This window comes from Plecotus auritus, assembly GCF_963455305.1.
Source record: "Plecotus auritus genome assembly, chromosome: 1".
NCBI lineage: Eukaryota > Metazoa > Chordata > Mammalia > Chiroptera > Vespertilionidae > Plecotus > Plecotus auritus.
Window position 1 is genome coordinate 121465061 of NC_137770.1, and position 24289 is coordinate 121489349.

General features: G+C 39.5%; 1 protein-coding gene across 1 annotated transcript in view; it reads right to left on the bottom strand.

Annotated features, from left to right (window-relative positions):
- The window catches only part of ARIH1 (ariadne RBR E3 ubiquitin protein ligase 1), a 139133-nt gene that overhangs the window by 44152 nt on the left and 70692 nt on the right, over positions 1-24289 (bottom strand). Inside the window, exon 3 of the mRNA XM_080669842.1 lies at positions 11871-12015. Coding sequence (XP_080525968.1) covers positions 11871-12015 — 145 coding nt within the window. The remainder of the gene's footprint in view (positions 1-11870; positions 12016-24289) is intronic.

Sequence of the window (24289 nt, forward strand, 5' to 3'; positions counted from 1 at the left end):
TTCCTCCATTGCCGGGGAAACCCAAGCCTCCCTCCTGCTCTCTGTGGCCACAGCCATCTTGGTTGGGTTTATTTGCATATTAGCTCCTGATTGGCTGGTGGGTGTGGCTTGTGGGTGTAGTGGAGTGATGGTTAATTTGCATATTACTCTTTTATTATATAGGATTGTGTCTTAATAAGGCTCCATTAGGTCACATTTGTCATAGTGGCTAAAATGTCCAATTTGACAAGGCTCCTCAAATTAGTATATAGGTGGTGAATCTAGACATGAAAACACACTGAACAAAAACAATTAATGAGAAATGCATCTATAGTAAACGTTTATAATTTTTAGGAAAGACAAACAAGGTTGTATTAAATATAAGAATATGTCATGTACCAATAAGCATATGAAAAGATGCTCAAATATCCTCAGCCACCAGGGAAATGTAAATCAAAACTACAATGAGACACCACTTCATACCTGCTAGGTCAGCCATAATAAAAACGATAGATAACAAGATTAACAAGCGTGTTTTGAAATTAGAATCCTCAAACACTGCCGTGGGAACGTAAAATGGTGGAGGAACTTTGGAAAACATTTGAACAGTTTCTCAAATTGAACACAGAGTTACCATATGATTCAGCAATTCCACTCCCAGGAATATATACTCAAAAGAAATGAAAACATGTTCACACCAAAACTTGTACACAAATGTTCATAGTAGCATTATCCATAATAGCTCCAAAGTGGAAACAACCCAAATGTCCATCAATTGACACAATGTGGAATATATCCATATAATGGAATATCACTGAGCCATAGAAAGGAATAAAGTATTGATGCATAATCTATACTAATAAAAGAGTAATATGCTAATTAGACTGGGTCGACCAGCCATCTTCCAGACGTCCGACTTCCTTCCAGAAAAAGCCACGGTGGTAGGGGCCGAGGCAGAGGCAGTTAGGGGTGATCAGGCTGCAAGGGGAGGGCAGCTGGGGGTGAGATCAGGCCTGCAGGGCAGAGGCAGTTAGAGGTGATCAGGCTGGCAGGGGTGTTGGAAGCCGCCCATTGCCTTCACTAGCAGAGAGGTGTGGATAAGGAACCCAGAAGGTTGGTCACCTTGAAGCTCTGAAAGGTCAGAGCCAACCACCCACTCTTTATTTGAGACAATGGTAGCTAAAGCAACTTCCACCTTTTAGTTTTATGTAAATTCTTGCTGATTGGCTATTATTGGAATTGACTGCCTAAAGGCTATGGCTGTATCCCATAGTCTTAATAAAAGGGATAGCAAGGCCAGACCAGGGTGGAGTCCTTCTCCTTGAGTTGGGCTCCTGCTTGGCCCCCAATATTTCCAAATTAATATTTTCTAGTCTCTTTCATTTGTGTGCAGCCTCCTCCAGAGCCCGAACCCTGAACCACACGGGTCGTGGGGGGGGGGGACACTCGCAACTGGTGCCCAACCTGGGGCACTCGCAGAGGGGAGAGCAGTTAGGGGCGCGATCAGGCCGGCAGGGATGGGCAGTTAGGGGTGATCAGGCAGGCAGGTGAGTGGTTAGGAGCCAGCAGTCCAAGATTGCGAGAGGGATGTCTGATTGGAGAGGGTGCTGGCTGGGCTGAGGGAACACCCCACCCCCACCCCCGTGCACAAATTTCATGCACCGGGCCACTAGTATATAACATAAACCTTGAAAACATTATGGTAAGTAAAAGAAGCCACTCATAAAATACCACATATTATTTGATTCCATTTATATGAAAGGTCCAGAATGGGCAATTTCATAGAAAAAAAAGATTAGTGATTGCCTAGAGCTGGGGAGTTGGGGGAAAATAAGACATGACTGAAAAAGGGTACAGGGTTTCTTTTTTGGGGTTATAAAAATATTCTAAAATTAACTGTGGCAATGGTTGCACAAATATGACTATACTTTAAATAGGTGAACTGTATGATATGTGAATTATCTCTATAAAGCTATTGTAAAAAATAAGTCAGGCCAGCTGGCGTGGCTCGGTGATTGAGTGTCGACCTATGCACCGGGAGGTCACAGTTCGATTCCCAGTCAGGCCATATGCCAGGATTGTGGGCTTGATCCCCAGTGTAGGGCGTGTAGGAGGCAGTCAATCAATGGTTCTCTTTCATCATTGATGTTTCTATCTCTCTCTCCCTCTCTGAAATCAATAAAAATATTTTAAAAAACAGGTCACACAAATATAGAACTTAATGGAGCTGTGCAGAATGTAGCAAACCTAGAAAACAAATATTATAGAAACCAAAGGATTTATTCAGATAGCTAAGAAAATAGTAATATTTTGGTCTAATCATATTTGATTTGAAATACTATTAATTTGAAGGTTGGCTAAATGAAGTATACTATATTCTATGATGAGATATGAATCAAGTACTTTAACATTAGAGAGTCTAGAGCAGTATATTTTTAAAAGACAAATAACGGTTACATTATTTTAAGAATATTCTAAAATAGTCTTGGCTGGTGTGGCTCAGTTGGTTGGGTGTCATCCCATACACTGGTTCGATTCCCTGTCAGGGCACATGCCCGGGTTGTTTGCTTCATCCGAGGTAGGGGGCATGCAGGAGGCAGCCGAACAATGTTTTGTTTCACACAGGTATAAAAAGATAATATTTATAACATTTGCCACTAAATTATTTTTGAATGAATAAGTAATATAGGCTCATGGTTAAAAACAATTATTTAAGAGTATGAGTTTATGTGGGAAAATAAGTCTCCTTCATCTTCATCCTTGGTCCTTCCCTACCCAAAAGTAATAGCTATTTCTAAGATCTTACATATTCTTCCAGAGATGTTTTAACATACACAGGTATACACAGTAAGAGTACCACACTCTATTCCGCTTCTCAGTTTTAAAACATTATTTAACTAGAGAAAACATTATTTAACTAGAGGCCTGGTGCACAAAATTTGTTCATTGGGGTGAAGGAGGGGGGTGTCCCTGAGCCCAGCCTGCACCTTCTCCAATCTGGGAACCCCTTGAGGGATGTCAGACATCCCTCTCACAATCCAGGACTGCTGGCTCCAAACCGCTGACCTGCCTGCCTGCTTGATTGCCCCTAACCACTTCTGCCTGCCAGCCTGATCACCCCCTAACCACTCCCCTGCCGGCCCAATTGCCCCTAACTGCCCTGCCGGCCTAGTCACTCCTAACTGCCCTCTCCTGCCAGCCTGGTCGCCCCCAACTGCCCTCCCCTGCAGGCCTGGTCCCCCCAACTGTCCTCCCCTGCTGGCCTGGTCATCCCCAACTGCCCGCCATCTTGTGTCCACATGGGACAGCCATGTTGTGTTGGAATGACAGTCAATTTGCATATTACTCTTTAAAAAATTAAATATATTTTTATTGATTTCAGAGAGGAATGGAGAGGGAGAGATAGAAACATCAATGATGAAAGAAAATCATTGATCGGCTGCCTCCTGCACACCCCCCACTGGGGATTGAGCCCACAACCCGGGCATGTGCCCCTGACCAGAATGGAACCCAGGACCCTTCAGTCCACAGGCCTACGCTCTATCCACTGAGCAAAACCGGCCAGGGCACATATTACTCTTTTATTAGATAGGATAGATTTATTGTTTTGCCTACTATGCTACTGCACTGACTGTATGTACATCTTTGTGACCATATAACTGTATCTTAGGACAAATTTGTACAAATAAAATAGCAGGTATACAATTTCATAGATTATTATCAAACTACATTCAGCAATTGATAATGTTCAAGACAACTTGTTTTCTCAGACCCATATCAACACCGTATATTATTTAATTCCTTAATCTCTGCCACTGGAACAGGTGAAAAATAAACCAACTTCATTAGTTTTGATTTTAATTTCTTTAATTACAAGTGAAGTTTAAACATGTGAAGAGAGATTTAAGGCTTTTTCTGTGCATCCTCTTTACCTATTTTGCCCATTTTTTCTATCTCTTCTCTCCCTCTCCCATTTTTCTTAATGATATAGTGGGGATTTTAACTTATTTAGAAAGTAAGTATTTTCCTCTAGCTCACATTTTGTTGCCAGGCAGAAGATCTTTATTTTGTAGCAAAATGTACTTTACAAAATTTATGGCTTCTACATTAATTAACTTTGATATAAGGAGTTAGGTAGAAATATAAGTTTCTACCCCAGATGGCTACTGAATTGTTTCAAAACCATTTACCGGATAATCTCACCTGATCTGATATACCTCCTCTACTAGTATAATACGATAAATTCTCTTTTCCCCATCAATCTGTTCTTTTCCAATATTTCACCTTTCTAAATACTCAAGTCGTTCTTATATTTCCCTTAGTATTTCAAGTTTTCTTCATATAGATCTTTTACATTTCTTACCAAGTTTATTCCTAGCTCTTATATTCTTTTTGTGGCTCTTATAAATGGTATTTTTTATTCCATTACATTTTCTAATTAGTTATTTGAAATATGCCTATGAAATTTGATGTTGCTTATATTAGATGCAAATTGTCAGAATACAAAATTATGTATTATAGCACATCATAACAATAAAAAATGCCTAGAAGCAACAATGGAAGAAAATGTATCAAGAGTCCTGGGACTGGTTTTATAGACCAAATGAAATGGAAAATATTTATCAAGTTTAAAATACGGTGGTATTAAGATTGATGACAATTCTGTCATTCACAAATCAAATGAAAGTAGTTTTTTTCTGCCATTTTTTTGTGACACCATAGTAGTGCACATGAATGTCCTGGCTGGTATAACTCAAAGATCTAGAAAAATAGCAGAACTGCTCCCCATCTAAGCTTGGTTTCATTGTACTGATAACCTCAGCAGACATCATGGACCATGAAGAAGCAAGAGGAAAATGCGTACGAGATAAAATTCTGGGATTCTTTTTCATACATGCAACTAAAACATACATGTAAATAAAATGCCTCAATGGAAAAAAAAAACAAAAAACAAGTTAAGGTAAATATTTTGTAAATGAATATTCTCGTTCATGAAAAAAATATCTGGGAAACAAAAGAATCTATTCTCATTACTCCCTACCAGTGAAGGAGATCTGGCACTAACTTGTTGCCAGATCACTAATGAAGAGTATTTAATTTTCCAGGTTGTAATGAGAAGGAGCATTCTGTAAAGGACAAAATATAGTATAGTAATACATCAACGATTCTAAAATGTTTTATTCATAATTTAAAAACATACAAATTCTGATGTGCTTTATTATTTTTTTTCAAATAAGAATCCTTAAGACAGAGAGATTAAAGGTCATAGTGTTTACAAATGACTACAAGCAACATCTCTACCTTTGGGACTTCATAACACGGCCCATATAAGATCAAAAGATAAAAAGGAAGCTTTTTATTATTTTAAGAATTCTTTTCAATAATTTTTTGATTAAATAGATAAGACTAAATAAGATAAATCAGAAAAATAAATCACACATGCATGTCTAAAGATAAAGCAAAAATTAACCTGTGGTGTACAGACTTACTCATTGTGCTTAAGAGCTGGGTATCTACCTGTCTGTCTCATTTTCCTGCCCTCCCTCTCCCCCCCGCCCCTGCCCCACTCCTTGACATACTTGTTCCCTTACTAACTTATATTTATCTACTTGGTTCTCTGGGCCTTCCCCTGACTCAAGGGATCAGACTTCCTACTCATACTTATCCCTGTTTGTATCATAAATAAATATGACCAAAAATACACTAAAAATACATGAAATATTGCCTACAACAACTAATAGTCCTGGAAAGACCCTGGCTAGGTAGCTCAGTTGGTTAGAGCATCATCCTGATATGCCAAGGTTGTGGGCTCGATCGCAGTCAGGGAACATATAAGAATAAAAAAAAAAATTGCATAAATAAATGAAACAAATCGATGTTTCTATCAAATCAATAAATAAAAAATTTTAAGAAATCTTAATGGTCCTGAATAATAAGAACTGAAGGAACAATACACACTCTTTAAAGGTTGCATTTATCCTCATCATTTTACATACACAGCAACTAATGTCAAATAGTACTAATAACATTAAGAATTATCTTTCAAAAAAAAAGAATTATCTTTCCTCCATCAGAAGTTGCCCATATAATCTCTAAAACTGAAATCATTTTGTTTATAAAGACTGAGCAAATAATCAGAATATCAGTTCTTCATCTGTAAAACAGAATGCATTAAAAGGAAGATAGAGTTGGACTTAGATCACATTTTCAGTGTACTCAGGAGAAAAAAAATTCAGAGGTTCAGAGGTGCTCGGGTATAGTATGAAAGGTAGATTACCCCTCTCACAGTCTTCAACTTTGTCTTTATCTGTTTAACAAATCTTATTCTTGGAAAATACAAATTCTTTACTTCATAAAAATGAGATATTGAACCCAAGGTATCTAAATTTTCTAGTAAAGTGAGGGTTTCGTATAGCTAGATCTTATTGATTTGATTTAAAACAACATTATAAAGTTGCCACGGGTGATGGGTTGGGGGTTATCTTAAAAAGTATCCCAAAGCCTTGGGTAATTGTTTTGACCACCAAGAATAGTTAACCAAGCCATCAGAAGCATTTAGTAAAAACAAAAGAGAAAACCGTTTTCTTGTGGTGCTTTATAAAACTGAAGTTAAGGATAAAGGTATTGAAGATTTACATTAACAATTAAAGGCAAGTATCAGTGTTTGAAAAGAGTAGTGGAAATGGAAACATGGTAATGCAAGTAAAGAAATCACCTATCCAAAGAAGAATCTCAGGGAACATTTCGTTTCAAAATGGAAGAGGTTAAAATTATCCTTCTATAGTAGTCTCAAAGCTATGAGAAGCCCAGCCAGCATGGCTTAGTGGTTGAGCATCGACCTATGAACCTGGAGATTGCTGTTCAATTCCTGGTCAGGGCACATGCTTGGTTTATGGGCTTGATGCCTGGTATGGTGTGTGCAGGAGGTGGCTGATCAGTGATTCTCTCTCATCATTGATGTTTCTCTCTCTCCCCCTCACCCTTTCTCTCTGAAAACAATAAAATATATTCTAAAAATAAAAACTATAAGAAAAGAAGTCCTAGTTTCATCATGATTATATTGTTCATAATGCTTGGGAGTTTCCATAACTCTTTAACTTACTTTCCAACCAACGTTGCTCTATTGCTTTCTTGTCCTACCACTTACATAGCCAAACTTTCTTTGAAAGAGTTTCGTTTATCGTTACTGCCTCCACTTCCCTCTCTACCTTCAAGTCAATGACGCCTCAGCCAATGCAGTACGGTTTTACATCTTACCACACTATTATATTACACTACTAAAAATAACCTCCCAAGATCATCAATAAACTTCATGTTAATTCCAAATTCACCTTTCTATTATTTCCTCTGAAGCTTTTAGGACTGTTTACTATTCTTGGAAGTGTATTCTCTATTCTCTTCTTTGACTTCTGTATTGCATGCTACATTTTCCTAACTATCAATAGCATATGTGGCTCAGAGATATCTGCCTTCCTAACTACCACACCTTCAGAGTTTAGTTCAAATGTCAATCTCTGTGTGAAGTCTTCCCTGATCCAAAATGAGGTTAGGGGTGTCTCCACCATGTTCCCAGAGTATCATGCCCTATCAAATCACTTACCATTCTTTCTAATATGGCATTTTATTTATCTGCCCAGCTAACCTGTATTATTATCTGAGGTAGGCATTATATCTTTACTAGTGGTCCTGCACACGAATCTGTGCGTGAGAAGCTCGCTGTCGCTTGCCTCAGCTGGCGCCCCGCCCACCACCACTCATAGCTGCCCTGCCCTCCTGTGGCTCTCCGCCACTTGTAGCTCACTGTCCTGCCCTCCTGCTGATTGGTTATGTTTCACAGCTTAACGACCATTTGCTTATTACCTCTTTATTATATACTAGAGGCCCAGGGCACGAAATTCGTGAACCGAGGGAGGGGTGTCCCTCAGCCCAGCCTGCACCCTCTCCAATCTGGGACCCCTCAAGGGATGTCCGACTGCCCGTTTAGGCCTGATCCTGGTGGGATCGGGCCTAAACGGGCAGTCGGACATCCCTCTCACAATCCAGGAATGCTGGCTCCCAACTGCTCACCTGCCTGCCTTCCTGATTGCTCCTAACCGCTTCTGCCTGCCAGCCCGATCACCCCCTAACCACTCCCCTGCCAGCCTGATCGATGCCTAACTGCTCCCCTGCCAGCCTGATTGCCCTAACTGCCCTCCCCTGCAGGCCTGGTCACCCCTAACTGCCCTCCCCTGCCGGCCTGGTCACCCCTAACTGCCTTCCCCTGCAGGCTTGATCGCCCCCAACTGCCCTCCCTTGCAGGCCTGGTCTCTCCCAACTGCCCTTCCCCTGCTGGCCACCTTGTAGTGGCCATCTTGTGTCCACATGGGGGCAAGATCTTTGACCACATGGGGCAGCCATCTTGTGTGTTGGAGTGATGGTCAATCTGCATATTACTCTTTTATTAGATAGGATGATTCTTTATTGTGTTTTAAACACTTAGAAATAGTGCCTGCTGTGCTGAAAGAATGAATAAATAAATCAATAGGGGGTTCTCCATCATCAGTTACAAGTGAAGCAAAATTTACACTGCAAATCTCGTCATGATTCTCCAGTTATAACTGGCTAATAAGACTGTTAGACAATACACCAAAGGCACTGAGAAAGTTACACAGGATATTTGTAAGCATATTGCTCCAGTATTAAAATTACACTTAAGATTTAAACTAAGGAAGAAGTGGTTATAATAGAACAAAAGGGGAAATGCTAAGATAAGGAACCCTTGTATAACCTGGGACAAATTAGTTGGGTCTAAGCATTACCTCACAGACATTTTAAAACTATAATCCTATATAATAAAAAGGCCAATATGCAAATAGAATGAAAAGCAGAATGACCAGTCGCTATGATGCGTACTGACCACCAGGGGGCAGATGCTCAATGCAGGAGCTGCCTCCTGGTGGTCAGTGTGCTCCCACAGGGGAAGGACCGCTCAGCCAAAAGCCCTGAGCCAGGCTCACAGCTGGTGATCGCAGTGGTGGTGGCGGGAGCCTCTCCCACCTCCATGGTAGCGTTAAGGATGTCCGACTGATGGCTCCAGGACTGTGAGAGGGTGCAGGCTGGGCTGAGGGACCCTCCCGAGTGTAAAAATTTCAAGCACCGGGCCTCTAGTCACTATATAATGTCAACTGGCAAAGAGAATCTGTTAAAGAAAGATAGCAAAATGATCAAAACATGATTTTAATGTATTTTTAATAGTAGTACTATTTGTTTTTTTATATGCAACGTAGGTCATGATTCAAGGAGAGGGAATACGTACAATTCTCAGGCTAAAAGATGTGAAAGAATATAATATTCAACCCGTTTGAAAGAGAAACCTGAAATTCAATGAGATTAAATAATTTACTACCCAAAGTTAAATGCCTAATGTTAGAACTATGATCAAAACTTGAGAATGTGAAAACTTGATTCAACACTTTATCAACTAAACATTTTAACACATGATTTTACTATTTTTCAATTAACTTTCTTTCAAAAAAAAAAAATTTTTTTTATTGATTTCAGAGAGGAAGGAAGAGGGAGACACAGAAACATCAGTGATGAGAAAGAATCATTGATTGGCTTTCTCCTGCACCCTCCCTACTGGGGATCAAGCTCACAATCTAGGCATGTGCCCTGACCAGGGAACTGAACCATGACCTCCTGGTTCACAGGTCAATGCTCAACCACTGACCCATGAGAGCTAGGCTCAATTAACTTTCTTTTAAAACCTCTTTTCTAAGTACCTATACATGCGAACAAATTTGTTCCCTTCAAATAGACTTCTTTAAAGATATACATATAAAACTCTATTGTAATTATTAGAAAAAGCTGCTTAAATTAAAGCAGAGAATATAAAACAAGATAGTTTTAATTATTGTAGAATTAAATTATTTCTCAGATATCCTCAAACATTTTTTGTTGTTATCAATGCTTTATTGGTGAAAACAAAATTGAAAATCTCTGGCACATAAAACAATTATTTCTACAAAAGGAAAGCCTACAAATCTTGATAATTTATACAACAGCTTCTCAGATATCTTCGAGCATCTTAAAAGGTAAATTCCAAGTCACTGAATACATCTATGCCACAAATATAGTTTTCCTATGGTTATTAATAAAGTAAGGTCTTCATAGAAAGATAATGTTTATTTAAGCCTAAAACTTCTTTACTAGACACACCAATCATCTAAATTCAACAGATTTTAAGAGGGGTATTATTAGTTAAGAGGAACATCAACTAACTAGTACTACTATTTGCTTCAACTGACACCACTTGCTGTTTTTAAGAAACTCCATTAGAATGGATCTATATAAGTGAAAATATTTTTGTTTGTTTGTTTTGTTAATCCTCTCTGAGGAGGTTTTTCCATTGATTTTTAGAAAGAGTAGAAGGAAGGGGAGAGACACAGAGAGAGAAATATTGATGTGAGAGAGACACATTGATTGGTTGTCTCCCAAATGGGCCCTGACCAAGGTCAGGATCAAACCTGCAACCTAGGTACCTGCAACGATATGTGCCTTTGACCGGAATCAAACCTGGGACCCTTCAGGTGACAGGCCCACACTGAGCCAAATTGACAAGGGCAGTGGTCGGCAAACTCATTAGTCAACAGAGCCAAATATCAACAGTACAACGATTGAAATTTCTTTTGAGAGCCAAATTTTTTAAACTTAAACTTCTTCTAACGCCACTTCTTCAAAATAGACTCGCCCAGGCCGTGGTATTTTGTGGAAGAGCCACACTCAAGGGGCCAAAGAGCCGCATGTGGCTCGCGAGCCGCAGTTTGCTGACCACGGGACTAGGGCATGAAAATCTTTTGTTATTAAGAATCCTGAAAGCTTCCTAGTGAAACAGTATTAGAAACATTTTATAAGTGTTTTTTATATATAGTTTAAAATGTTAAATTTTAAATATCAAAAATACTACTACTCACTGCCACCTATTACACAATTCTCCCGTGGTGGTAAAATAAGCTCAGAAAAGATTTAGATATGTAATGAAAACTTGGATAAATTGCTGCTTAAAAAAAACAAGTAGGGGAGAAGGGGGCTATAGAATAGGGTATTCTTCTTCCTTTCTTTATCTTTTATATTTTTACTAGAGGCCCAGTGCACAAAATTCGTGCATGTGGGGAGGTGTTAGTCGCCTCAGCCCAGCCTGCACCCTCTCCAATCCAGGACCCCTCAGGGGATGTCTGACTGCCAGTTTAGGCCCGATCCCATCCCTCTCACAATCCGGGACCACTGGCTCCTAATTGCTCACCTGCCTGCCTGCCTGCCTGATCGCCCCTAACTGCCCCCCCCTGCCGGCATGGTCACCTCCAATTGCCCCCCCCCCATGCCGGCCTGGTCACCCCTTACTGCCCTCCCCGCACCCCCCTGCCAGCCTGACCACCCCTGCCTCTGCCTGCCTGATCGCCCCTAACTGCCCCCCCTGCCGGCCTGATCACCCCTAACCACCTTTGCCTGCCTGCCTGCCTGCTCACCCCTAACTGCCCCCCGTCCCCGCCAGCCTGATCATCTCTAACCGCCTCTGATTGCCAGCCTGATAGTCCCTAACTGCTCCCCCTGCCGGCCTGGTCACCCCCAGCTTCCCCCCATGCCAGCCTGGTTGCCCCATGCAGACTGCTGTTCAGTCGTTTGGTCATCCCTCACTAACCCCCCTTCCAGCCTTGTTGCCTCACGCAACCTGTGTTTGGTTGTCCCTCTGGTTGTTTCGGTCGTGACAGCCCCTGGCTTTTTATATAATTAGGATAGGTTATTGCTTTTATACAATCCCAGATTCTGAGATCTTCCTCCTTTGTTTAAGTAATGAAAGATGATTTACCCTCTGAAATAGAGTCAGTGCTAGCCTTAAACTACCAGATACTCACCGAGTTAGGGTAGTTCAAGTAGCAGATCTGACAAGGCATATCCTGTGCTGATGACCTTGTATTCATCTGGCGTGTTCGAGACTTTTTACTTGGATTAATTACATGACACTCAGCAAAGAGCTTCTCCAGGTTTCCATCAAAGTACCTGCATTATTTAAACAGAAAGGATGAGAGCCCAGCAATAGCACACTGTTAGAGCTCTCAAAAAACCTGATTTTCTATAGGGATAAGCAATGAACTGAATTAAAATAAACCAAGATTATAAGCTTTTTCGTTCAGAGGAAATTTGAGTTGTGTAGCTCAAATTGTAGCAAATGGAGGTAGACAAGTATGAAAGCAGGTTGAGTTTTTGCTGCTGTTTTGAAATTTTTTATTTTGCTTTTATCCTGAGAAGTTAAACTATTAGTATTTTAATAGTACTATAATTAAAATGTAGGGATGACAGTTGTACTATCTCTAGTGATACCTTATGTATAGTAATGCTATTTTAAAAGGGTAGGCCATATTATTTACAAATAAATTCATTTTATTAATAATTTTAGCTATACCAGCTTAAATATATTAGTTAAGTAAACCTTCAGGTGCACCTCCACCTCTAAATCATTTAAAAAATGAAATTACATGACTCTCATTTACAAAACAAACTTGCTTTCTGAATATTGCTTGAAATACTTTTAATTTACTAGGAAAGGGGGAGAAAAAAACACAAAAAGTTATATCTTAAAATATTTCTATATTAAATAGTCTATATATTAGCTTTTCATAAAACACGTATCTATATATATGTAGTTCACTAAGATGTCAAGAAGCATGACATGCTAAGTACTACCTCCAGAGTTTCAACTAAACTAAACTACAAATGGCTTGACAAAAAATAGTGGCAAATACGTAGCATAATATTCCCCATTTATCCAGCTGAGACATGGTCCCTGTTCTCCTTAAATATCTTAATATTCTAAAGGGAAAGCAATAGGTAAAACACAACCTTTTAATCTGTGAATCAATGTAACCAACAAAAATATTAATGCAGAATCTGGTTAATTCTTTTTTAACTTGTAAAGGCTACATTTATAATAACTACAATGTTCTTTACAAACAGAAAGTTCTCAGGTTAAATAAAAAATAATCAATACTCAGAGGTTCTCACCCCCCCCCCCTTGCTTTCTTCCGCCTCTCTAATCTATCACCAATGGATTTCATATAACCCACCTATTCCCCCTCCTTTGATTAGATAAGACCGCCATTCTCCAGAGCACTATCCCAATCTGTTGAGATATTGCTTCCTGGCAATTGTCGACAGTTTGGCTCAAATAAACTCACAAAAATTCTTAATAGGTGAATGTTTTTTACATTTACAACATGATCTGTCCAGCAATGATTCTGCTATGGTTATATGGAATATACTGAAATCTATTTTTACTAAATATAACAAAATCAATTCTTAAACCTATTTCTTAATTTGTCAACTTTAATAATACATTGATTGTTCTTATATTAAACTAGAGGCCCGGTGCACAAAATTCTTACACTTGGGAGGAGTCCCTCAGCCTAGCCTGTGCCCTCTCTCAGGTCTGGGAGCCCTTGGGGGATGTCTAACTGATGGCTTAGGCCCACTCCCTGTGTTGCCGTGGAAGTGGGAGAGGCTCTCGCCACTGCCACTGCACTTGCTAGCCGGGAGCCCAGCTCAGGGCTTCCGCTGAGTGGCACTCCCCCTGTGAGAGAACAGTGACTACCAGGGGGCAGTTGTTGCATTGAGCATCTGCCCCTGGTAGTCAGTGTGTGTCATAGCGACTAGTCGTTCTGCATATTAGCTTTTATTATATAAGATACACTTTTTCACTAATTACATTATTTTTACATTATATAGCTTTCCCCCTCCAATAATGATTAATGCCTTTTATTTCCTACACTTGATTATCCTGGATTAGTTAGACATAATTCAAACATTTAAATATATTCAAATGCTCACTTTGGCCAAAACCCCACCGCACCCCTTTGTTCTGCATATTGATAGTATCCATTTTCTTCTGGTAGCTATTGTTATTGAAGTCTGTGGTCAAAATAATTTTCATTTTATAATTCAAATCCTTTTTCAACTGGCTCACATATAGGTTTCTTTCTTCATTCTTGAAGATTTTAGTAACTCTATAAGGGTTTATTGTAGCATTTAACTCTCTTTTGAAATGCCATTCAGGTCTTAATTACTTCAAGATTCTTTAGTTATTAACACTGTGTTTGAAAGTTCCTTGTTTGATGGTTCTTATGTACACACTTGCTTGTGAAAAACAGATCAAAGTGAAAGAGACTGATTGCACGTGAAGCACTATAGCTCTGGTACTTTGTTTAATGAACACACATTCTCTCTGCTTCACCAACTCTGGTAAACAACTGCAAAGCGTATCCTGGGGCCAGTGGTCAGCAAACTCATTCATTAGTCAACAGAGCCAAATATCAACAGTACAACGATTGAAATTTCTTTTGAGAGCCAAATTTTTTAAACGTAAACTTCTTCTAACGCCACTTCTTCAAAATAGACTCGCCCAGGCCGTGGTATTTTGTGGAAGAGCCACACTCAAGGGGCCAAAGAGCCGCATGTGGCTCGCGAGCTGCAGTTTGCTGACCACGGTCCTGGGCCATTGCTTCCCTCCTTTCTAGCAACCCTTGCCCATCCTTTTTCGAAAACCATATTGATGAAAATAAGTACAAGATGGCACTGTGGTTTTTACTTCAATCCAGCCATTTCAGTGGGGAAAGAGTATAATGAGAGTTTCCTCACCCCATCTCTCAGATGGTCTAGGTTTCTCAGCAGAGATTATAAATCCTCTTCTTTCTGTATGGTTCTTTCTTTTCAGTTAGTATGTTTACAAAAAATATAGGTAAGCAAACTTGCATTTAATCAACTTTCCAAAATATCTAGAACTTAATTTTTAATCTTTGATTGCGCAACAGATATAAACCAAATAATATAAATTAAATGTTAAGGCAGGAATAATTACAGCCTAAAAACTATGGTTGTGGTGATGGGAGATTGGTCACTAGGGGAACATCACTAGGTAGTGTTTCTTTTTGAATTCTGAATGACTGAAGAAGCATTGTTTGCATGAAAATCAAATATTTAATTTTGCCATTAGGAATTTATCTCAAAAGCCACTAGGGCTTCATCCTATGTAATAAAAGGCTAATATCCAAATCAACTGAACAGTGGAACGACCGGTCGCTATGACGTGCCCTGACCACCAGGGGGCAGATGTTCAATGTAGGAGCTGCCCCCTGGTGGTCAGTGCACTCAGCCAGAAGCCAGGCTGATGGCTGGCGAGCACAGTGGCAGTGGTGGGAGCCTCACCTGCCTCTGCAACAGCGCTAAGGATGTCTGACCAATGGACTTTCGGACATCCCCTGAGGGCTCCCAGACTGCAAGAGGGTGCAGGCTGGGCTGAGGGAACCCTCCTCCCCGAGTGCACGAATTTTGTGCACCGGGCCTCTAGTATTTCATAAAAATGCCATTATTGAAATACTTATTTTCACAATGGAATCAGAAAACCAGAAATGTTAAGCAAATTTTAAGTTATATAGTGGGCTTTTCTATTGTGTATTCTTAGGTTATCAGAGTTCAATCTTCCTTAGGGTCCTTAATGTTCCCATTACATATTTATAAGAAATCAATAGGCTATTGCTATAAGCCTGAAAGGGGACACACACACATGAATGCATTATACTATATATTTGTATGTTTATACATATGTATACGTATAAACATGCAAATATACACTTTTACAATTCCAAATAACAACATAATTTTTAAATAACAATAACAATTTATTTTTAAATAACAATATATTTTTAAAAATTCATTTTAGAAAGATAGGCAGGGAGAGGGAGAGAGAAACATTGAACAGTTGCATCCTGCACACACCCCTACCAGGGATCGAACCCACAATCTAGGTATGTGTCCTGACTGGGAAACAAACCCACACCTTTTGGTATACAGGACAACACTCCAACCAACTGACCCATACCAGCCAGGGCCCAAATAATTTTTATTTCAACATTCTCATGTGGCATTTTATGGATACCAGACTTCAATTTCAAAAGGCTACAAAATGGTCACAATTATTCTATGCCTTGATTATTGTTCTGACAAAGCATTAAAAGAGGTCTGTGATACCAACATCTCTTCTAGAAACTGCTATTTCAACTATCTTTTGGCCCCATTAACCTGCTTCTAATGGTATAATTTTTTCCACTTTTAGGAAAGGTATATTTAAGCAAAAATGTCAAAGGAGGAAAGGAACAGATTAAGTAGATTTAAACCATGTTAATGAATAAGAACTACCATCATATTTGTAAGAACAAAAATAACAGATAAGGCATGAAAATGACATTTGTAAAAGAGAAGACACACTAGAAGAGGAGGCTTTCCCCAGTCTTTTCATATAGATATTAGTTTCACAGCTTAATCCTCATTCTACAGTAAATAGCCAGTAGATATATAGTACAGTATAGCAGTATTAGCAACTTATTAAGAAAAATTGAAGAGTTCTTTCTCTTATTTTTCATTTATAATCCTTGTAAAACTATTAGACTATTAAAAAATGGATTGCATTACTCTGGTAAAAAGGCTCCTCAAGTACAATGTATATTTTCATACAAAATAAAAGATTCACTGCATCCTTTGTGGTTTTTAAAAATACGATTTTATTGATTTCAGAGAGAGGAAGGGAGAGAGGGATAGACATATCAATGATGAGAGAGAATCATTGATCGGCTGCCTCCTGCATGCCCCCTACTGGGGATCAAGCCCACAACCCGGGCATGTGCCCTGAACTGGGAATTGAACCATGACCTCCGGGTTCATGGGTTGACACTCAACCACTGAGCCACACTGGCCAGGCCCCTTTGTGGTTTTTAAAGCTATTCTTTCAAAAGGACTAAAATTTTATTTAAGACTAGAGGCCCAGTGCACGAAATTCGTGCACAGGTAGGGTCCCTAGCGGCTGCTGGCCAGGGCCTTCCTTCCTCAGCTGCCGGCTGGGGCCTCCCTTCATTCCGCACCGCCCCCTTGGTGGTCAACGCATGTCATAGCGAGCGATCGAATTCCCAGTCCATCAAACTCCCAAGGCAACACTTTACATATTAGGCTTTTATATAGATAGATTATATAGATGACTGGTACACATATAAACTCTATAGAATTCCACAGAAATAAAACTAAGGACTTAGTGATAGAAAATCTTCTGTTTCTAAGAAAGACTTTTGGCCTTCATTAAAAAAAAAATAAAAATCTAATAATGACTTATATGAGCCCATAAGAACTTGCTTTAAAAGTTTTGGGTTTTTCTCAAAATGGATTAAAGACTTAAATGTAAGGCTCAAAGCCATAAAACTTCTAGAAGAAAACATAAGCTGTAAAATCCTGGACATTTGTCTTAGCAATATTTTTTTTCTGATATATATCCTCAGTCAAGGAAACAAACAAAAAAAATAAACAAATGGGACCACATCAAAAGTTTTTACACAGCAACGGAAACTATCAACAAAACAAAAAGATAACCTACTGAATGGTAGATTATATTTGCCAATGACACATCTAAGAGGGGTTAATATCCAAAATTTATAAAAAATTCATACAACTCAACACACACACAGCGAGAGAGAGAGAGATAGAGAGGGAGGGAGGGAGGGAGGGAGGGAGCGCACGCAATCTGATTTAAAAATGGGCAAAGAATCTGAATAGACACTTCTCCAAAGAGGACATAAATTTTTAAAAATCTTTAAAAAAAAGCTATGGTACATATATACATTGGAACATTTCTCAGCCATAAAAAAGGATATCTTACCATTTGCAACAGCGTGGATGGACCTAGAAGGTATTATGTTGAGTGAAATAAGTCAGTCAAAGACAAATACCATATGATTTCACTTATACGTAGAATCTAAAGAACAATATAAATGAACAAACAAAACAGAAACAGACTCACAGATACAGAGAACAGCAGACTCATGGCTGCCAGAGGGGAGGAAGTTTGGGGAACTGGGTGAAAAAGATAAAGGGCTTGAGAAGTACTGATTGGTTCTTACAAAATAATCATGGTAATGTTAAGTACAATATAGGGAATATCTATACTAATAAAAGGGTAATATGCTAATTAGGACAGATGTCCATCCAGACAAAGCCTGGGGCTCAGGCTTCACAGCTGCTGCAGCCGGAAGTGGCTGGGTGATGGGAGTGGCACCTTCCCCTGATCAGCCAGGTTGCCTGTCGCAGAGGAAGGCCAGACTGCAGCTTAGGCAGTAGGACATCCCCTGAGGGCTCCTGGACTGTGAGAGGGGGCAGGCTGGGCTGAGGGACCCCCCCCACACACACAGTGCACAAATTTTCATGCATCGGGACTCTAGTCTATATATATAAAAGCCTAAGTGACCTTACGACCGAATGGTTGACCAGTTGCTATGATGCGCACTGACCACCAGGGGGCAGACACTCAAGACAGGAGCTGTCCCCTGGTGGTCAGTGTGCTCCCACAGCCAGCCAACACCGCCCACTCCCCAGTTTCTCCCCCCTGTCCGGCAGACCCCATCTGGCAGCTGGCAGGCCCGACCCTGACCAGGACTGGGCACTATGGCCCCGATAGGCCCTGATCGCCGGCCAGGCCTAGGGACCCCACCCATGCATGAATTTCATGCACCAGGCCTCTAGTAGTCAATAATATTGCAGTAACTATGCATGGTGCCAGGTGGGTACTTGAAATATCGAGGGAATAACTTTGTAAAGTACTATATAGGAGACTGTCTAACACCTGAAACTAATACAAAATAGTGAATGTAAAATGTAATTGAAAAAAAAAATTGTCCTTTAGAGAGGTAGAAACAGTGAAATATCAACAATCTATTGTGGCTTATTATGGTTCAATAAAAATAAATTAACAGTTATCTTTTTATCATCACTAAAAAAAGTTTTAGATTTTTAATGCTAATCTAAAATTATTTCACATTTTATTACATGTGGTTTATAGGTAAGTAAGTATACAGATCATGTATTTTTAAGAAAATGTAGAATACTTTTTGAGGTCAATATAAAATTTTTCCCCTACTGGAGAAAACAAAACCCCACTAAAACAAAACAAAACTGCCCTAACTGGTTTGGCTCAGTGGATAGAGCGTCGGCCTGCGGACTGAGGGGTCCCAGGTTTGATTCCGGTCAAGGGCATATACCTTGGTTGCGGGCACATTCCCAGTAGCAGGTGTGCAGGAGGCAGCTGATCGATGTTTCTCTCTCATCGATGTTTCTAACTCTATCCCTCTTCCTTCCTCTCTGTGAAATATCAATAAAATATATTTAAAAAAATAAATAAAACAAAACTGCATGATAACGAAAATCTGAGCTTGCTAAGCAAAAGAGTACTTGGACAAAGGAGCTACTAAATACTACTACTTTCAAGTTGCAGTACAAAAATCTTATTGCATAATTTGAGAAACTTTCTGTAATTCGTTACCTATACTTTATCCTTTTCGGTGCTGAGCCATGATGAAAGCAAGTATATTAAGGAACTAGCACTAGCCCGTTTGGCTCAGTGGATAGAGCGTTGGCCTGCTGACTGAAGGGTCCCAGGTTCGATTCCAGTCAAGGGCATGTACCTTGGTTGTGGGCACATTCCCAGTAGGGGGCGTGCAGGAGGCAGCTGATTGATGTTTCTCTCATCGATGTTTCTAACTCTCTATCCCTCTCCCTTCCTCTCTGTAAAAAATCAATAAAATATATTAAAAAAAGAAACTAACCACAGTGAAACAGAGGTAAGATAACTCCTTCTAGACTTGGATTAGCAAAATTACAGTGTCTTACAAAAAGGCTTCCACACCCATTTATTACAGAAAAATTTAAGTACAGTCATCCCTCACTCTCTGTGGGGGATTGATTCCAGGATCCTCCATGGATACCAAAATCTTCAGATGCTCAAGTCACGCATATAAAATGGCATGGTGTTTGCATATAGCCTACACACATCCTCCTATATACTTTAAATCCTATCTAGATTACTTATAATACCATACAATGTAGATGCTATGGAAATAGTTTTTATACTGCACTGTTTATGACATAATGACAAGAAAAAAGTCTGTACATGTTTGGCACAGATGCAACCATTGTAGGCCTAATTACATAGTACAGGTGAGCAACATCACATTTTTTTCTGAATATTTTAGATGCACAGTTGGTTCAATTGTAGATGCAGAACTCATGAATATGGAGGGCCAGTTGTATATATGTTGTTCATTTGGCCCTTTCCACACCACCATATTGAATTCCCATACACCAACCCCCCATTATCAACATTTTGCTAATCAGAAAGCTTTTTGGAAGAATAAGATTTAATTTTATATGAACTTTCAAAGCAGATCTGAAACTATGACAGGCATTTTAAGAAGAAGCTAATGAGTATTCCCTTCATAACAGAGACTAGAAAACTCTACAGTAGAGTCTCCAGGAGACACAAATGGTGGTTTCACAGGTAGTTCAGCCACACTTAAAGACACATGTTCACTTTCACTGGTCGTTATCCAAGTTCTTTGGCTTGATTATGATTACTTCAATTTACCAAATTCTTCTAACCTAAAGTCCCTGGACCTTCAACAAGTGTACAGCATACAAAACATTTTAACTTACTTAAAAATGTTCATCCTCCCTACTGCCCTGGAGAAGCTCCAAAGCTTTTATTTCCTCAAGAGACTATACCTCCCCAAATGACAAGAACCAATATTATTTTTAAAAACTATTTTTTACTTCAAGGAAAATTAAGACAGTAGCTTCTATACCCCCTGTCTAAATATATGTATGCAAGGCAAGTCTATTCACTCTGCTCTGCTCAATGGTCCTCCCCCGACAAGTTACTTGTTTGATTTATGCAATAGTGAGTCTGATTCCAATTAAAGAGACAAATGGTATATAAAAAGAAGCATCCTCTTTATCCTTTTGATAATGGTGTTTCAATATACTTAATGGAAATCCTCTGGTTGTAAATGTTGAGAGCCTCAAAGTATGTTTAATCTAGCTATGCTAAAACTAAGAATAAGCAATCAAAACACAAGACAGGCCCTGGCTGGTGTGGTTCAGTTGGTTGGAGCGTCAACCCATGCACTGAACAGTCAAGGGTCCTAGGTAAGGCACATACCCAGATTGTGGGTTCAATTCCCAGACAGGATGGATACAGGAGGCAACTGATCGATATCTCTTACATCAATGCTTCTCTCTCTCCCTTTCTCGATCTCTAAAAAATAAACCAACCAACCAAACAACAACAAAAAATACAGTATATAATTAATCAATGTTTACATAGTTCCATCACAGATTAAGCAACTATATGTGGGAACTGTGCTAGTTAGTGGCAATATTGTTTTAAAGGAAAGAGAGGGACAGTTTTTTTGCAAAATGATATGCTAAGTATGTAAGAGGAGAATGCTAGAAAATAGAAAATACAACTAATGTCAATAAGTCAAAGAAATGTCAATAAGTGAAATTGGCCCTAGCCAGTTTTGCTCAGTGGACACAGCATCGGCCTGTAAACCAAAGGGTCCTGGGTTAGATTCCAGTCAAAGGAGGGAGGAGGAAGGGGGAGTATCTAGCTGTAGGAGACAGAACTTTGATTTCATGGATTTGGAGCCCCATCCACACTGTGTATCCCTTCAGGGTTGGTCACCCGGGACCACTACAACTGGATCACAGGGGAGGCAGCCACCCACCTTACCAGCGAACACAGCCATTTTCTACCACCCCACAGAGATCTGAAAAGCCAGAGGTATGCAAGAGAGCTAAAAACTTGTGATTTGGTGCCACCTACTGGAATAGAAATAATTCTTATCAATCTACAACAGAAATACCACTCATACATAGATGTCTAGACAGAGAAGGAATCCATGAATATTATGAATAACCGAAATAACGAGGCAGCTCAGAAAGAAAATAAAAAATCTCCAGAAAATAAACTTAAAGACATGGGAATATGTTATTTAAATGACAGAGAATTCAATATTGCAGTTCTGAAAAAACTCAACGAGGTGTAAGAAAACACAGATACACAGTTTAATGAACTCAGACACCAAATCAACGAACAAAACGAATACTTTACCAAACAAACTGAAGCTTAAAAAAAAAAGAAGCAAATAAAAATTCTAGCAATGAAGAACACAATAAAAGAGATCAAGAATGAACTCTTTTAGCAAGTATAGGAAACAGAGCTGACCAGATGGAGGCAAGAATTAGTGGTATCAAAGATAGAAATCCAGACATCACCAGAAGAAAGAGAGACTTGAGCATTAAATACACAAACACACACACACACAAATATATGAGAAAACTCTACAAGAACTATCTGACTCTATCACAAAGAGCAATATAAGCCCCAGGCTGGTGTTGCTCAGTGATTAGAGCATCAGCCCATGCACCAAAGGGTTGTGGGTTTGATTCCGGTCAAGGGCATGTTGAGGGTTCAATCTCCAACTCCAGTTGGGGTGCATGTAGAAGGCAACCAATTGATATTTCTCTCTCACATTGATATGTGTGTCTCCCTCCCCCCCCTCCCTTCCACTCTCTCTAAAAAGGAAAAAAAAAATCAATGGAAAAAATATCCTGGGTGAGGATTAACAACAAAAAGAACAATCTATCTATTCTATATATATAAAAGCCTAAGCGACCAAATAACCGGTTGCTATGATGTGTACTGACCACCAGGGGGTAGACGCTCAATGCAGAAGCTGCCCCCCTGGTGGTCAGTGCGCTCCCACAGCCAACCTCCCATGGCTGGCCAACCTCCCGCGGTTCCTCCCGCGGTTCCTCCCCCGCCCGCCCGGCTGGCCCCGATTGCCGGCCAGGCCGAGGGACCCCACCCGTGCACAAATTCAATGCACCAGGCCTTCAGTATAAGAATAACAGGCACACCAGAAGAGAGGAAGAAGGGAATGAAGAGCCTATTCAAACAAAGAGTTGAAAAGAACTTCCCAAACCTATGGAAAGAGCTAGATCCTCCAATCCAAGAAGCAAAGAGAATATCTAATTACCTCAATCTAAAATGGCCTTTAAGGCACATTGCCTTAAAACTTTCAAAAATTAATGATTAAAAAAAAAAGAAGAAGAATTCTCAAGACAGAAAGTAACCTATAAAGGAAATTCTATTATGTTATCATTGGAATTCCCAGTAGAAGAGAATGGAACCAAATATTCAAAATATTGAAGGAGTGAATAATATATCCAGCAAAGTTATCCTCTGGATAGGAAGGGAAATAAAGACCTTTATAGACATATATAAGCTGAGAGAATTTATCACCAAGAGACCTCCACTGCAGGAAATACTCAAGAGGGTTATTCTACCTGAAACAAACTGAAAGGTCACAAAACTAGGAGTAAGATCACCAACAAACTTACAGCATAAATAGGGAAAATTTGTGACATCAAAAGTGTAAAAGGGGTGGGGGGGGGGAAGGTCTAAATTTGCAAAGGAGGATGGAAGTGAGATGCATTAAAAAAACAGACAAAAATAACTACTATATAATGAAACTTTCTTTTTCATAAACCTAATGGCATGCACACACAAAAAGCCCAAATAGAGATACATAACTTAAAAAAAGAAGAAACAGGGAGGTGATGTTCTGTAGAAGGAGGGGAGTATGGATTACTACTAGACAAAAAAGGACAGAAATACAAAGGAAAAGAAACAATGGAGGCACAGAGCTACCTACCAGAAAACAGAAAAAAGAAAAAAAAAAATGGCTATAGGAATTCCTCACACATCAATAATTACCCTAAATGTAAATGGACTAAATTCACCAACAAAAAGGCAAAGAGTAGCAGAGTGACCAAAAAGAATCCAACCATAGGCTGCCTTAAGGAGACACATCTAAGCTACAAAGACAAAGACAGACTCAAAGTGAAAGGGTGGAAAATGATTCTCCAAGCAAACAGCATCCACAGAAAACCAGGTGTAGCAATACTTATACCTGGCAAAATAGATTTCAAGATAACAAAGGTAACATGAGACAAAGATGGGCATTTTATAATAATAAAGGAGCCACTACATCAAGAAGATATTACACTTCTCAATATATATGAACCCAATCAGGGGGCACTAAAATATATAAAGCAACTACTCACAGAACTAAAGGGAGAAACAGACAAAAACACAATCATAGTAGGGGACCTAAATACTCCATTGATAGCTCTTGACAGATCATCCAAACAGAAAAATCTAATAGAACTATCAGCCTTAAATGATATATTAGACCAAATGGACATAATTGACATTACAGAGCCTTTCATCCTAGAACATCAGATTAAGCATTCTTCTCCACTGCACATGGAACATTCTCAAGGATAGATCATATGTTGGGTCACAAAACTAGCCTCAACAAACTTAAGAAGATTGAAATCATAG